General features: G+C 32.6%; 1 protein-coding gene across 1 annotated transcript in view; it reads right to left on the reverse strand.

Annotated features, from left to right (window-relative positions):
• The window catches only part of Invadolysin (leishmanolysin-like peptidase, invadolysin), a 251794-nt gene that overhangs the window by 25596 nt on the left and 208281 nt on the right, over positions 1-17917 (reverse strand). The window contains exon 5 of the mRNA XM_072903972.1: positions 12584-12666. Coding sequence (XP_072760073.1) covers positions 12584-12666 — 83 coding nt within the window. The remainder of the gene's footprint in view (positions 1-12583; positions 12667-17917) is intronic.

Genomic DNA, 17917 nt, shown 5'->3' on the forward strand with positions numbered 1-17917 from the left:
CTCTTCATTTCCGTTGATGAAAGTTGCGGAAAACATGTCAATATTTTTACGGATTTTCATTCATAATATTGATCTACATCAACATTGTCGTGAAAACAATTTTTAACTTTATATCTATCGAAAATCTAATTATTTCTATTACAAAATATTTTTACAAATGAAAGTGCATTCGCAAGAAAACGCTATACTTTTTGTTTCGTATATCTAAAAGTACCATTATTACTAATAATAATAAACATCGTGACTTGAATTACATTAATTATAATTCAACATTACTTATAAACATCTCTTTTAGAAAAATGAAATCATACTCATATCACATATATTTTCCATATAATTTTTGCGTCTAAAACGCATCTTTTGATGGATTTAAAGCAAAGCGTTATTCGCCAATGCACGTCCCTTGCATTTTCCGCTTCGCTTAATCTCTATCGTATAGCTCGATCGATATTTACGGGCGTCCATGCAGCTACACGACAAATTCGCACCGTAGTGCCGGACACTCCTGGACAAGCAGAGTTGTAAAAATAAGAAACGCTCCCCCCCCCCCCCCGTACCCGGTACGCTCGATCCGCGTCCACTGAATAATGCAACGGTTTTCTCTTTCGCGTCGCAAAGAGCAGGACGAAGGGTTGTCATTCGCTTCCTTCCTCGTGTCTTTTTACATCGCGTCGAGGGTTATAGAGGAACACCAAAAGTCATGAAAGATCCCGAAAGTCTCGTGCAAAATTGATTCGAGGCATATATTTCGTTATAGCTCTCAGTCCGGAGCTCCTGTAAGCAGCAAGGGAATACATAAGCGGGACTAAACTTAGCTTCCTCTGTCGTTGCGTCACAAGAACCGAGGAAGATGAAAAGCAGGCGAGCAAGGAAGAAGACGAGGCGGAGTAAATCCTATCGCGCGCGTCTCAAAAGGATTCAGGAATTATTGAATGTGTTTGAGAAAGAGTAGTTCTTCGCTGTACGCATTTTCCAGGCCGTATTTATCCTTCGTTGATCGTCTTCTACTCGATGAGAAAGATTATCGTTAATTCGTATCTGATTTGGTTACACAAGTATATATACATAATAGAGGATTCCAATATCATTGACAATCCGACACAGGTTTATTGAAACAAGCTTTCTTCTCTTAAACATTTGCGGTTGCAAGTTGTTTCATTATCATAATATTAGTAAAATGTGTGATCAGCTAATTTTCATGCTATCATTGCATCCTTCTTTTTTTATAATACGTAACATATTTGCATAACGACATTTAATTAATGTCCATATAAGAAACGAAATGATGCTGTTTGCATGATGTGTATAAACTAATATAAGATATAAATATAAAGGTCACAGGTAAAATAAGATAAACTTGTAGACACATTGTTTGCATGATAATTAATTATTGCCGTTAATTAATTATATCATCCTGCGGAAAACAGTATACAAAATTACGAATACGATTTTTTTTTTCTACTAACGCTTTTTTCTTTAGATTTATTGTTCCCGGAATAGTGCGCGCTTTATTCTGTGAAAAATTATGGACAGGTGACAGCGAAACAAATTGCGGCAACGAACCTTGTGCAAACAATTGCATCTTGAGACGTAGAGTTCCCGTTGTTATGCATTGCACAGTAGGAGATGAAGGAAAGGATAACACAGAGAATGCACTGTTTGCTCAAGGCGGTACGACAGCAGCGTTTTGACACGATTCTCGTATAAAGTACGGTGGGAGAGTACGTTCAACTAGTGCCCATAACTTCATTTGCACATAAAGCGGCATTTATCAAAATCCGTGAGAGGCGACGCGAGCGTGCGCGCGCGTGTAGTTTTAAAACTTTAGATACACAAGATGTCATGCATTTTACAACAAAGAGAAGAGCAACGCATGGGATTTTTATTTTTACGTTGACCTCCGATGGGAGAATTAAAGCCACGAGAGAAAATGTAAACGTAAAGAATTTATTAGAGGATTATCATCGCAAATCAAAATCACAACGAAAGCGAAGATCTGCCGAGCCGGAAAAACGGCCCCACTCGAGAATCGACTATTTGCCAATTAATTAACGCGGCTGCCGGCGAAACTTTCGCTATTAGCCTAAATAATTGGAGCGGGATTACCAAGTTTTAACCCAAGAACCTGCCCATCCCACTGAAGTATCGCCAGGCTTTCAAGTGGGAAAGCCTGCTTTCTTCCTTGCCTGGCAGAGCTTTGCCGAGCATACAGTGCTGCACAAATTCTCGATAAAAAGTCCATTACGAATTTGGAAGAGCTGCAAGTAAATCTTAGATACTTAACCTTCTATAATTAATCCATAGAATTACGTAAGCGCAATTTTTCATATACCTATAACAATATTTTTATTATGTTGGTTATATTTTTCAAATTAAACAAGTAATAATATGCATTACATATACATATTATGTACATAGTTTATATCTTAACAATATGTAGTAAAGATTTTTTATTTTTTATATTTTTTTCTTATATGTTATAAAATTTAATTTTTATATTTAATTCTTTTTCATTTAATTTTCTCGCAAGAGAAATGTATATTTAAGAATCGAGACACAGGTAACTTAAAAATACCGCCATCAACGCGAATACTGTTGTAAAGTACTGGTTGTAATTAACGCTTTAAGGATGTCGTTCCTTACTTTGGCACGAATTGAATAATTTACCACCGAGTAACGAATTCACATAGCATTGCTATCTATTTCGCTTTCTCACGAAACAGGTGTACGCATCCCAAATTCGGATCGTTTATTTTGAATAATAAAGTGTCGCCAGCTGCTGGTTGTGCACGCATAATAGCAGAAGAATATGAAATGTAGTTCGATGAAATAGGACATAGACTCGCAGATTTAATTTTTTTTTTTTTTTTTTTTTTTTTTGTTAACGCTGACTAGTCCATCGTATATATAATCAAATGTATGAAATAAAACATTATAGAAGAACTTTTGAATTAAAACCATATCGTGAAAGATCGTTGTCAAAATTTAAATCATAAGCAATTTAAAAAATAAGTAGAATACAGCAAAATGCGAAAATTGACTTTTTATATTTTAAAATTTATTTCTTTTTTTAATGTCATAATTTGTTTCTTTTTCTAATTTAATATAAAATTAATTTTATCTATGTATAAATAATATTCTCATTTTTATTTGTAAATAGATGATATTCATTCAATTAAATACCCACACACTTCGTCAAATAACTTCGTTTTCGCATTGCTTGAAGATTTTTTACTGTCACGTCGGCTGAGAGAAGTGTTCAGCATTCAATAATTTTGCGAGCAATGTCGACTATGCTCGCAAATACCGATGTAAATCCCAACAGAACGCTATTCGCTGTTCGTTAACGGGCAATCTAGGCAGCCACATTGTGGTTATAATCCAAACCCCGCAAGATGAAATTCTATCGGAATATTTCAGTCTTTCAGGTCTCACTGATGTACAAGTTAGATATCGTTCTCTGCATATAAATCGAAATTGAAATAGAAAGTAAATAATTTTACTACAACGTTCGAATCGAGATTGAGCAAACATTTAAAATATTATAAACGTAAAATAAATTGCATATATTTGCTTTCCAAATGAATGACACCTTTCTTGCTATTTTTTGTATGAAATTAAAGTAGGAAACAGGTGCATTACGCATTATTGAACTATCAATATACAGTGAAAGACTATCAAAATGCAATGAAACATGACCCGAAATTTTTTTCAGAGAAAATACAATAGCTGTCATTGTAAGCGCGATACAAGGATTACAAAACTAATTGCCCATATTCTGATATTTGTCGTTGATGGAGATATCTCGTATCCACTCTATGTGACAATCAAGTTATAACAGATGGGCCAAAAGCCAGAAGAGAAACATTTGCTATATTCAGCTAGTTATAACTGCGGAAACATGATTTCGAGAAACAAGCAACTAGTGGATGATTTGTTCAGTTAAACGAATACCTCCCTCGTCAGTCTGTGATCGCGTTCGATGATCACTTGAGTGATTTAGCATAGCTTTCGCACAATGAAACCATTATATATTATAAACGGTTCACAGAGAAGATAATAATTACATTAATATCAAGTTACTATGTAAATTCTTTCGCATAAAATGCTATCTAATTTTTAATTCGTAATATCAATCAATTTCATTAAATAATTATATGCGCATATGTATTAGCATGCTGTGTTGTACCTATATCGTTTATCTTTTATACATTCATTAAAGTTTTTCACGTGCAAATTTTTACTATCTTATTCTCACATTTTTGCTATAAAAAATAACAACACGTGTCTATATTATTTAATACTATATTAGTGCGGCGTGGTAGGGACGCACGCCAACGAAAATATACCGATATAAAGAAAAATGAAAAAAAAAAAAAAAAAAAATTATTATTATTCGAATCAGCATTCATACGCCGAAGTCGTAAAATATTTTATTCATTAATAAAATTCCTTATCTATGCAATCGTTGTGATTGCAATCTTCACTTCAAAAATTTTCCTTACATTACATTCGAGGATGTATATAAATAATAATCATTTCTGCCTATTCCTTTGTGTTCTACTCATCCTCTATTTAAGAAAACTTTTATTGTTGAGAAGTGCTTGAATGGCGAACCAGGAAAGAAGGACAGATATGAAAATCCAAAAAACAGAGAAAGAACAGAAATAAAAAGTAAGGGAAGAATATAAGCAGCGTTCTTCTTCTAGATTCGATGGTCAGAGAGTACCAACGTTGAGAAAGTTTTGATGAAAAAGTTCCATCGCTCTTACTTACGACGCGAGAACACAAATGAAATGATCAGAACTGGAAATAATGAAAACATCGAACATAAAATCTAAGTCACGTAAGTTAAACGAAACGTAATAAAAAGTATCGGAAAAACTGATCATCAGATACGGAAACCTATTAAAAGAAGTTTTTTTTAAATTAAAGACAAAGATAACACGCATAAGAAAAATAAATTATATTCATATTTATAAAATGTTAAATATATTTTGATGGCGGCAACGAATTAATTATTTACTTTTGCTTTTTTAATCCGTTATTATTAAAGTGTACGGTTGTCATTTGAGCGACGCAACTTGAACGCAATGTTCCGTGTATTATTATTCTTCAAAATAGTGACGAGCATTAGGAAAAAACAATTATTCTCTACAAATAAAAATTTTACCTAATTATTATCAGTTTGATAATTTATTCTCATTGTCGACGATTCTTAAGTGTATCGAAGTAACGGATATTTATCAAAGCAGTTATTTCGCGCAATATCTTTATTTGTAAAATAGAAATAATGCATTCATTTTTGAGAGGATTTACGTGCTCAAAATACACTGAAATCACTTTTCATATTATAAATATAAAAAAATAAACTTTATACTTTAAATTTAGATTTAACGTCAAATTCTCATTAATTTTTTTGTAAGTTATATGATCTCAACTGCATCTTTATATATATAGTATAATATATTTTAGAGCAATCAATAATATTATATCAAATTGAATTTATATATTTGCACGGTTTTAAGTTCAAAATCAAACTCAAAAATTTACTGATGAGGACGACCATTCCATGTATTCAACAATAAACTGATTATTTCGGCACACAAATTAGAACAAAACATTCATCATAATTTTTGAAGTAAAATTAATTTTAAGTAAATTCTTGAAGTTTGTCCATGCATGACGCCGTGCATCTTAAAATTTAATTTACTCCTTTGTGACCAAATTACAACAGGCATGTTCTGGTATAAGGTAGATGAAAGGTATTGGGTGCCAGAGATCATTAAAATTTATTACGGTCTTGCACGGCTAACTAAAGCCGGTCGTATGTATACGCATGCGTACGTAACAAAGTTTCTGATATTAACAAATTATGTCATGCTCATAATATATGCCCGAAACGCAAAAAACATATTACATGAGATATACATATATTGTACTTTTGCGAAAAGTATTCTTAAGCATCTTAAGGAGAAAATTATATTAAGAAAACAGAGAACGTTTTATTACATAATGAAATAGAAACTGAAAATATATATTGAATTAGATTAGATGATTTTTTTTACAATTAGCAAAAAAAAAATTTCGACTGTTCATAATTTAGGTTTATACATATTAATACGCATATTAAATTCAAACCGTATACGTAATAGACGTCTGATAATAAAATTAAACACGTAATTATATGAATTGGAAATATTTGTTACATTTATTACATTACCTCTATACTCTCCTTTATTCATATTCAGTTAAATACGAGGAATTTTATATACTGAGTATCGTGTGTAAATATAACTTGGTTAACATATGATCAGGAGATTGTACTATTAACGTTCCCACAGAAATTTCAATGATATATACACCACTTAATGATATGTTATATATCAAATGCGCAGTTGTCAAAGCTATTGACAATAATACAAAACCGATGTAAATCAAAATGCACAATATCTTGATTGCAGTGCCTAATATCTGTATTGTAGAAAATAGAATGTTCATTAAAACTATTTAATTACAAAACATATTTTAATAATATACTTTTATTTTATCATTCCTAAAGAGTTTTTATTTCTAATATGCTAATAACCACATAAAAAATAGTACATTTGGATATATAGAATATATATAGGAAACGTGTAACAATTTTTAAAATAAAATAAATAAATAAAATATAATTTAAATATTTATTTCTTGTCAGATAACAATAGAATATTTGAAATATGTATTGAAAAATAATTTGAGAAAGTTGTTCGAATAAAATTAAGTAATATACTCAAATGGCATTCTATATCCTATCTGATAAAAAATAAATATTTAAGTTATATTTCATTTTGAAAACTGTCAGGTTTCTGTGATTCACTCTATACAATAGCCCCGTGAAATATATCGAATTTCGAAGCTTTACAGTGCAATATAAGTGTGTATACACTTATATTGCACATATAAATTAATATCTTTTATTAATTAAATAGCACATTCAATTATTATAATTGATTTGATTATTATTATAATTTGATTATACGTTATACGTTATACAATAAATTACATCAGTTGCATCCACATGCTGTTTTAAACTGTCAGATTAAATAAAACAAATAAATTATTCTATAGATAATTTACTCATTATGACTCATGATTTAAGTAATTAATTTATATCTAAAAAGATGAAAATAAAAAATAATCGGTTGATTTTTCAAACTAAATAAATATTTAATATTTTCTTACACAAGATTGGGAGGCAGGAAAGAAAGCAGGAAAGTCATAGAGAAATATGAAAAAATAAATTATCAATATAAATTTAATATAATAATTTATAGCTTATACTTGAATGTATCCAAGTAGTTAACGATCTACTATTCTTTATTAGATATAGTGAAGAAATTATGATATAAAGGCAGCATAATTAGTAAGATGATCAAAAAGTAAAACGTACTAAAAGAATGGTCTTAATTGCAAGATATATAATTCGCGTTAGCGCGTACGCCCACAGGAGCATTCTAATTAATACTATTAGCGGAAGTTAACACGTTTCATCGTTACTTGAGATTTATGTTCGACGCGAAGTAATTACGCCTTACTGTTAGGATTCGGTCTCTTTAAAGCTACTATTAGCCATCTCGAACGTAAAATTATTGTCGCTGTTTCGTCGTATCAGATAAACACAAATGTGTCAAAATCATATTTTTCCTTTTTCATTTATCTCTATCATCAATAATTTTATAAATATTATTTATCTTATTAATATATTTCTTATATAATATTATGTACATATTTATATTAGCTTTCATATAAATAAAAATATTTTACATAATTCAATTGACAGAAATATGTACGTTGAAATACACATAGACAATCACTTTTACATTCATTAAATAAAATATAATTACACTTATCGAGAAAAAATTTAATGATAACAGTTCATTAATTCATTATTCAAAATTATTTTATGTATAATGCGATTTTTTGCAATTATATTGATTCTATCTTCCTATTAACAATAAGATCTTTGCAACCATAACAGAAAAAATTAAAAAACGCGCGATATAAAATGTATACATATATATATACGTAATATAATTAACATAAAAAAGTATTTTTTTTCTTTATACTGATTTTTTATTCTAACACATTTACATCACAATTATAAATTGAAATATTATAGATTTTCAATAAAATCGAGAAAACATTGGTTATTTTTATATGATATATATGTAGAACTGACACTATCAGTAATTAATATAAGAAACGTAACACAAATATTTCATTGTTATCTTCAAAATGTATAAATAGTTTCAAATGTAAATGAATGTAAATAAGAGAAATTTATATGATCATATTTAAATTCACACAAATGTTGATGCATGTGTAGAAATTGATATGTGATTCATTTTACTGCCAAATCAATTCTCACGTTAAAATTGATTAATGCATTTTAATCAATTATCTCGTTAATGCATATAAACTTGTACAAATTCGCAAAGTCAATAAGTTGACGTTTTAGTAAAATGTATAAACATAATTGTATAAGTTTTTAATATATAGTATATTAAAAATCCACCATTACAAGAATTCAATATTCTAAAAACCTATCACTAACCCCCTGCATTCCAGTACTTTTCAATTATTAATTTTTGGTATGGTATGGTATTTTTTTAATTTAAAAATATTAAAAAAAATTTTTTAATATACCTGATATATACTGACGTTTATCACATTTCATTTTGCCTAGATAAATATACTAACAATAAATAGACATAGAAACAATTTATAGAAAATACGTAGACCAAATATAGTAATGCAATATAATAAACAAATTATTTTGAAGAAACAACAAGTTAAAATATCTATGTTAAACAATATTTTATGTTACTAAGATTTATACATATTATACAAATAGTCGACACAAGATCGAGTCCTGTTCGTACGATTCAAATCAGAGTGAACACGAGCTAAACCGCTTCGTTGCAAATGGTAAGCGAGCTAAAGAGGCTCTCGAAGCATCTTCAATCGCCAGCCCGATGTACGGTCTCGAAGTGCATTAAAGCGTTACAGTCGTTATGCCATAATATCGTGTCATGTAAACGACCCGCGAATCATCCCTCGAATCGTCTCTCTCTTCATCCCCTGCCGTCTCTCTCGTAGCGCGCATTCGACCGATAAACGTTACACGCGTGCTCGCCCCGTTTAAACGCGGTCGGCTCTCTCTCAAATCGAATCTCCTTTGACGCGTGCTCGACGCAATTCTGTGTGCCCGTGCATGGGCACCCCCGCTCAGTTTCATTTGATCCGATTCCACTCTACATTCTGAGCGACAGACATTACATTTACCTTTTGCGAAGACCGACGCGAATTAATGGTGCCCGTCCATAATCCGGTACATTGTACACAATAGTGCAACGCGATTAGTCCTCGAAAAACGTAGAGCATACAATTTCCTTAATATCTTTTGAAAAATTACCTGTCTATTTTTTTTCCTATTAAAAAATGTCTAGTCAAAGATAATTCGTCAGAAGAATCCTGCACTTGAGATGCTTGTATAAATTCAGATGGAATAATTAATGATGTAGCGGTTCCTCGATTAATCTTGAGTGCCCGTAAGCTAATGTCTAAAAAATTGTGTTATCAATTTGTAAAAAAATTGAAAAAAAAATTGACAATTCTTCTCTGAAAAAAGAATCTGGGTCCATGGAAAATTGCACGATTCTACAGCAAATCGTGCCTTTCATATGCAGTAGCTTATCAAAGAGGATAAAAAGAAAAGAAAAAAAGAAAAAAAACGAAGAAAAGAAAAATATACTTTCAAAGAATTTTCGACATTGTTCACGAAAATCTCCAAATGCTTTCAAATCTAAAATATTTTAATCCTCTTATCGATATACTTATATATTATTTTCTTATACTTCCCATGGTATACAAGTTGCTTTTGTGTTATAGAAGAGAAATCGTTATCTTTTTTCTATAAATATTCTCTCTATAAATATATGCAAAAAATCGTTTCTCTCACATTTTACGTTTATCGCTATATTTGAAATCTCTTTTTTACCTTGGTATAAAGTTAATCCTGCTGGAATAATATCGTTCTACCTTATCACGAATACAAAGCCCGAAAATTCTCGAAATACGCGACTAACATAAAGTATGCTAATGATCGTTCGCACTTTCCGAAATCTGACATCTCTATTCACGCGAGTATTCGATAAGCTCCATTAAACATACTTTAATGGCGAACGGATACCGGCTTTATCTCCGAAGCACCGGTGGAAAGGCTTGCGCCGCGACCGTGACGGGAAACCGTATATAATGATACATAGAAGATCGATAAACGTCGTGCAAAGTTTTTCGCCAGGAGGCAGCTGACGCGCGAAGATTACCACCAGTTTCCCGCTTGGATTTTTATTGGCAGCGATAGGAGTGAGAGCCGGTGAGAGATTGATGTATGTGCCCTAGAATCGAACCCGCGTTTCCTCCTTGTTTTATTACTTCACCCGTTTCTCTGTATTATATCCCGCATCTCCCTGCATCTCCTAAGCTCTCCTCTTTTTATCCACTGAACATCAACATCCTATAGAGGAATATTCGCTCGAGCACAATAAAGAAACCCCCGTTGCGCACGTCTACCCCCATCGATCGAATTTGCACTGACTGTGGCTTAAGCCAAGAGGGTGGTCATCATCTCTCGCGTAATTTTCACCCTTAACGCTCTTTGTGGCTCCCTTGCAAGAGTGAGAAATACCGGAAGTGTGAGGCTTTTTTTCTAACAGAATACTCGCAATAAGGGGACTTAAATAGCAGAGTAATTGATTCATTATCAAGTATTGTGTGTATAGTGCGGTGTCTATAGTGACATTTTTAATGCACACATGTTTTAACTTTTTATATTGCTGCATTAAATGAGAAAAGTAAGAATAAGAGAAAGTATAAAGAAAATAAAAATGGATAGACGTGATATCTAACATAAATATCTTTAGTACTAAATTCTAATAAAAATTGAAAAAAAAAAAATATAACTTTATTACATATTTAATTTACGCCTACTTTATTACGGAAATGTTCTATTTACGTAGTACAAATGATATCTTTAGTGTTTTATGTGAGAAAACTCGATATGTATTTCGATATCTTTGCACTAACAATAAGTCATCCTCATATGCTGAGCTATAAATCTGTAATCACAGAAACCTCATAGCTACATTGTTCTCACGAATGGTTGTTCACGCGAGATAATTCGCGCGTGATTTCGGAAATATAGTGCCAACGCAAGAGATATCGTGGCGAAAAGTCATGCTCTGTTAGAAACACGAGAGGAATGTAGAGCTTGTTTACACGGTGCAGAAAACCACATAACTATGCAGTTATGTGTACGCGGGACTTTATGTCCATGCACTTCCATGTGTTCTGTTTATCTGGTCGGCGGACGCGGATGCATTAATTTCGGTTGCTAGCGTATCTGCGGCCAAACTAATGCCGGCCACTGTGTCCGGAAAAAGGTCGAGAACGAACGGCAAACATTTATCTCTTTCTGATGTGTCTACCAACATAGCACACTAAATCCTGCGATAATTATAAAAAAAAAAAAAAATTTCGGATAAGTCAAAATTTAATTCTTTTTCCATAAATCTTTGATGCGATGAATCAATTAATATTATGCATTAATTGTTGCATATTTTAAGAATTAAAATCTCACTGAAAGTTGTTTTCAAAAGTGATAAAACTGGTGATAAAATCTAAATAAAAATTAATAAACAAATTTTTTGTGATTTATTCTTTCTCAAAAACACGAAAAAAAATTTAAAGGTAACATTGAATGTTCGTATGGTCAAATCCTCGTTTGTTAAACAATCCTCTTTTAATAAACGTACAAGTTCAATCAATTACAAGTAACAGCAAATACGTATGTTATAATGCTATATAAGAACCAATATAGCCGCTACGTGTTTCTACAACAGTAAATCAGATGAACGGTTGTACGAACGTAAATACGTGCGATACATATTCACATGCTTTTAGCTTAGCATCTCGATCTCTATGCAAATAAACGCGACGACTGCAGCCGCATACATACGCATGTTAAGACAGGATAATGTGTGCTTTTCAGTGGACTATATTATCTAGTGTTAATATTCTTCTCTCGCATTTTCTTCTCGCTATTTGTAAAACAGCTTTTTCCAGTCATTAATTTCTACTGTCAACATTAAAATAAGAACTTGTATCTAGACTCTTTTAAAATATATTTATAAGCTATTTACAAACGCTCTCATAAAGTTTAAGAAAAAGTTTAAGTAAGAAAAAGATAAATTACTATTCTATCCTTTTTGTTTATTATATAAATATATAGATATTTTAAAAAAAGAAAGATTTGATTTATACATGTAACTGGATACATCGATAATTATTTATTATTATCAATCATTTAATATCGTGTTAGAGTAGTGCAATCAGTCAAATTGGAATCATTAAAATATATCATAAATCGTTAAAAAAACGAAATAATGTCCATATTTAATTGAAAGCGATGGTTAAAAAAACAAAAAAATAACGAAATAACGAATCAACTAATTGGATAAGCAAATCGAGAGCTTACCTGTTCAACCTAATGGTACTCTTCGTCTCTCGCACCATCAACGCTCGTTCCCAAAAGTGCACGGCCTCGGGTAGAATGGTATTCTGAAATTGAATGACGAATAATTTTTTTGTTTTTTCTTTTTAATTCAATACAAGAATACTACGCGAATAACATTTACATGTGACGTGTCGCACATCTGACGGACAGATTAATGCGCTATATTACTCAGAAACAAAAATGTATATACGTAAGTGAGTTACATGGATGCAACCGAGTTTATTTTAAAACACATCTTCACTCGAGTAATTTACAGACGTATGTAAGAAAAAAAATCTAACGGTATTTGAAAGAGAAATATCATCGCGAGTCCCATTACTGTGACGTAGTGAACAGGGATAACGCAACCATTACGCAACACTCTGTATTTAACGTTTTTTTCTCCCTCTCGCTAACTCTCTCTCGAAACGCGGCGCTGCCAAGCAAGACATAGAAACATGACGCGTACGAAATCGCGAAAGAGCGAATGAGCGAAGTAAAACGGACGATGAAAAACACCGAAAGAATGAAATAATGTAAACTCGACAAATGGAAAAAAAAAGCATTTGGTTTACTTTTATGAAGCTGCGCTGGCGTGTAATAACAAAATTACGCCCTTCTATAATGCAGCACAATCAGAATCTTGTGAAGATGCAATGCTTTTTGGGGTTAATCCTGACTAACAGTGTTGGATTGTGTGCGATTTTTAATTCCTATATACGCTATACAATTTATATCGGACGTAAAAAGTCTAACATCAATTCCAGAAGGCCGTCTCTTTGTCCTGTGCATTTATCATGATTATGTATGCTGAGTAATCACAGTTCTTCGCGTTGAATAAAATATCCGATGGAAATATCATAACGCTATTACGACATATTTTAGGAAAGGAATATTTTTCTGCGCAAAGTATAAAAGATAAATAAAATATTAATAAATCTGAATATTGTAAAGCATGATTATGTAATTTTACATAAACTCATACACACGGCATATTTTGAATTATCAAGTTATCATTTTTCAAAAATTTACAATATTCGAAAATAATAAAGAAAAAAAAGAAATAAATACAATGAATTTTCTAAAAGTAGAGATTAACACAAAAAGGCAACAAAAAATGATAATGCATTACAAAATAATTATAAATGACTGTAATCGATATAAATTCTAAATATTTTTTATTGCATTTTTCTTTTTTTTCGAGGTCTTGCTTATAATTTTGTATCTTTGAATGAAAAAATAATAAATATCATTATATAAAAAAAGCAATTGAAATTAATTTCTAAAAAAAGTAGTCTAGATATATTTTAGTTATTACAGTTTCAAAATGTTCAAAAGTAATGAAACTCGTAAAGAATTAGTAAGTTTTGTAATTTTTTTGTATAATATTTTTTCATTATATTTTCAAGTTATTTTATACACAATATTATATATATCATGTATGTATAACTATATGTATATATAACTATAAAATAAATACTTTATAGCACATTATTATTTTGCTGCAGCAAGATATAAAAGTTGCAAATTTTTTTTATAAATATAATAATGTATGCAAAATATGCATTTTTCATGTATTATGTAAAAGATCAGGAGACCTAACGAACGCGAACGTTTCTTTTTTTCTTTTAGTTCCTTTTTTTATTTCACTAAACGTGTCGAAGAAACGAAAAGAAAGAAATGGGGCGCATTATTTTTGGTTACCTTAAACAAATGATCTCTACTGTCCGAGAATGCGCTATTGAAGCATGTACGTATACAGAGAGAGAGAGAGAGAACTTTACGTTTGAACGGACGCACATCATTAATATCGGCCTAGTGGCGAGCTCCTGATAATTAAAACGGATCCGAACGAATGGAATCTCGAACACGCGAGCGCTTGATTTTCTTTGTCTGCAATTATTTTTCGCTGATTGCATCGTGGAAGGAGAACGGCCGTTAACAGAACCTCGCGCGCGCTTCCATTACGTTTTCTTCCTATTTACAGGCATTGGAAAGAAAAATAAACTGTCGCATTGCCAGAAAATTATGGTTCGTGATCAATATTCCATTTGTGATAATAATCAAGACTGTTTCAAAAGATAATAGAATAATAGTACTATATAGTCGCTATTGTAGCGATGCAATCTTTTAATGAAAGTATTTAATCAATGTCACATTTTCAATAAAATAGTTAAAATATAGACTTTATCAGAAAGAAATGTAAAGTAAAATTCGCAAGACAGAATGCTTGACAAAAATGTACTTATTAATATATTTCTACCAACACATACAGAGCAAAATATATAAAATAAATTCTGTTAGCAATATTACAACACTGTTTTTAAATCATAATAAATTATATTAATAACATTTTATTATTTTATAATATATTACAATGCAATTTTCTAATATAGTGTATTATGAATATTAAATTAGGTTATAATAATTAAGTTAAAATTATCTATTCAAGTTCATGAAAAATATTTTCTTTTATATACATAATATCGTAATTAGTTATAAATATAAAATGTTAAAATATTATAAATAACTTTTTAGTATATTTCTTATTTATAATTAATATGCAGAGAAATATGAAAAAGAAATTTATTTAATTTCGCAATTAATGTCTGTTAAAGTTTGTTTAATGTCGCAATTAAATTAAAATGTATATTTATTTAATTACATCAATATTATTGAAGACATCGTGCTGTGACCTCTTTTACTAATTATTTTAAGTCCTTTAGAGAAACTGATCTTGTGAAAGGTAAACCTTTTGATAAATTAATTCTCGTCATAAAGTGAGACGGTTAAATATATTTTTATGATAAACTTTCATCCTCACGTTTAACTGCACATTTAACTACACGTGTAACAAAATGCAATACCTTTTTCGGGAAGTCTATCTAATATATTTAAACAGTGACAAACAGTGAACGTGCGGAGGGAAATAGAATACCAAGTAGATGGAACTGAGGTAACTTATTTAAGGAAAAAACGGGCAAAGAGATGACCGTAAGAACGCGGAAAGGGTGGAATACAAAATTAAACGCGGACAGATACAGGGGCCAATGTTTGGGAGCATTTTGCGCCTCGTTACGCTCGATTTCCGCGATGAATAAATCGATACGCACCGAGTAAAATATAAGAGAGGAAAACCGACCACGGTCGGTGGCATCGCTATTTTTTTATACATATTTTTTTTCCTTTTTTTTTTTTGCATCACGTTCTCTCATGACGCGGTTGCGGCTGCAGCGCGCGACGAGAGAAGAGGCAGCGTGCAAGATGGAAAGAGGGATGCGCGACAACTGGCCGATTATTGTTGACAGAGACGACACGCGGATGCTCTCGCAAAATTATTCACGAACCGTCGCGCGAGGCTGAATTCAATTTGGCGCTGCGTCAACGCTCACTGGAAAAAAAGAGACAAAACGAGAACGGCGAGAAGGACGGATGCTAAAAGGGTTGCGGAGGATGAGAGACCCAACAGAGGACTGGTCTCTCTCTCCCTCTCACTTCTCTATCTCTCTCTCTCCCTTTCTCTCTTTGTCTCTCTCTCTTTTTCTCTCCCTCTCTTGGTTTTTCACCAGATTTACCGGATTCCGCAGCCATGCCGGTGAATCGTAGCACTCCGATCCCCGGGAACGACCTATTTAGCGTATGCGACTGCCAGCCGGTTCCATTGTAAAATCGCGAGCGATTAATTCGGCCGCTCGAATTTTATTTTGCAAATTTCGCATGCGTAATGCGTCCGGGGATTTCGAAAAAAAATACAATTCTGAAAACGAGAACGCAGGGTCAACGACCATGATAATGATTAGCCAGCTCGCGATGTCAGTTCTCGACCTGTCTCATTTTGATGGCGGAAAAAATTTCGACGTTGGAAAATCCGTGCATTTTTACACAGATGCGACGCGATATAGGATGCGGATGCACCTGAGAAGTTTTGCACATGCATGGTTCTATATCGTGACAGTAAAAGAGTATCCTAGAGCCGAGTGCATCAACGGATTGAAACTGAAAGAAAAATAATTCACGCTGTGAGATTGCTTCTTCACCAAAATCACTTGCAAGATTTTTATCCGTTATGATGCGACCGGATGGTAATGTGGATAAACACAGCAAGATACAACTGTCAAAATTCCCATAGATAGTAACATGTAAAGCACAATATTATTTTATCCCTCAAAATACACAGAGATCTTTATCAAAATTCTATCGTCACACTCGATACCCCCAATCCGTTATTTTACGCGGTCATAGCCATGACTAAAAATATTTTGTTGGACATGTCTATAACATTGGTTTGAAAAAAAAAGAATCGATGTATCATGGGGATATTTTTTTATGAACTTTATACAATTTATCTAGAACACAAATTTAAACGAACGTTTATGAAATTGCTGTTAATCTGACAAGAAAAAGAGCTTCGACGATTTTATGTTCAAAAATGTCAATTCGAATTCGCGATCAATAACGCCATTTGTTTGAAAACTTCATTAATGAAAGTCAATTTGAAATTCCTTCCTGCCCGCTAATGATATCCGCGTTTTACCGGTCGCCGTGTATATATAGCACACGTGGCGAGAACCGTGTTATATAAGTCCTAACGAATTAATTCTCCGGTGGGAAAAGCGCGATGGTGGTGGCTCCAATTTTTCTTACGGCCGGGCATGAATTTCAGCGAGCCCTGTCCATTACGCCGTACCCTTTATCCTCGTTAGTCGGCGTTCCTCTCTCCGGTGCCTCTCCATGTCCCGTCGAGCGTTCCTCGCATCGTGCGACGGGATGCTGGGCGTCGCTTTTCCCCGCGTCTGCGAGTTTCCCCGTCGCGTTTATCACCTCTACACAGAAGGGACGACGTTCGCCTTTATCACAATATTGCGCAACTCCTGCGGCCTTATCAGTTGCTTGCCTTTTCCGCCATCAGGCAAAGGTAGGTTAGCTTCCTGTAAGGGATATCTGCGCTCGTAAAGTCACGACTTGCGCTATGACGATGACGAAACGGAGCGAAGATGAAATTAAACACCGCGTTTCTAAAGCCCTCTCTGGCAGGAGATCAAGCACGCTTTGCCGGTTGAAATTATTGGAGGGTGAATATGCCTAGCGGCAATTTCGGCGACGTTTCCTTTAATCTTGTTGTAGTTAGAATTAAAAGGATAGAGGTACTGTCGCATATCTTCCATTATAACAAAGAGAAATTCATCATGATTTAGTAAAATGATCGTACCTTCATTAACATTTTTTATAGCGTTCATACTCTTCATTAATTATTAATGAAAATTTAAACAAACTAATTCATTCTTCTGTGATACAGCCAGCAAATATCATTTATCT

This window comes from Anoplolepis gracilipes, chromosome 12 (genome assembly GCF_047496725.1).
Source record: "Anoplolepis gracilipes chromosome 12, ASM4749672v1, whole genome shotgun sequence".
In the NCBI taxonomy this organism is placed as follows: domain Eukaryota; kingdom Metazoa; phylum Arthropoda; class Insecta; order Hymenoptera; family Formicidae; genus Anoplolepis; species Anoplolepis gracilipes.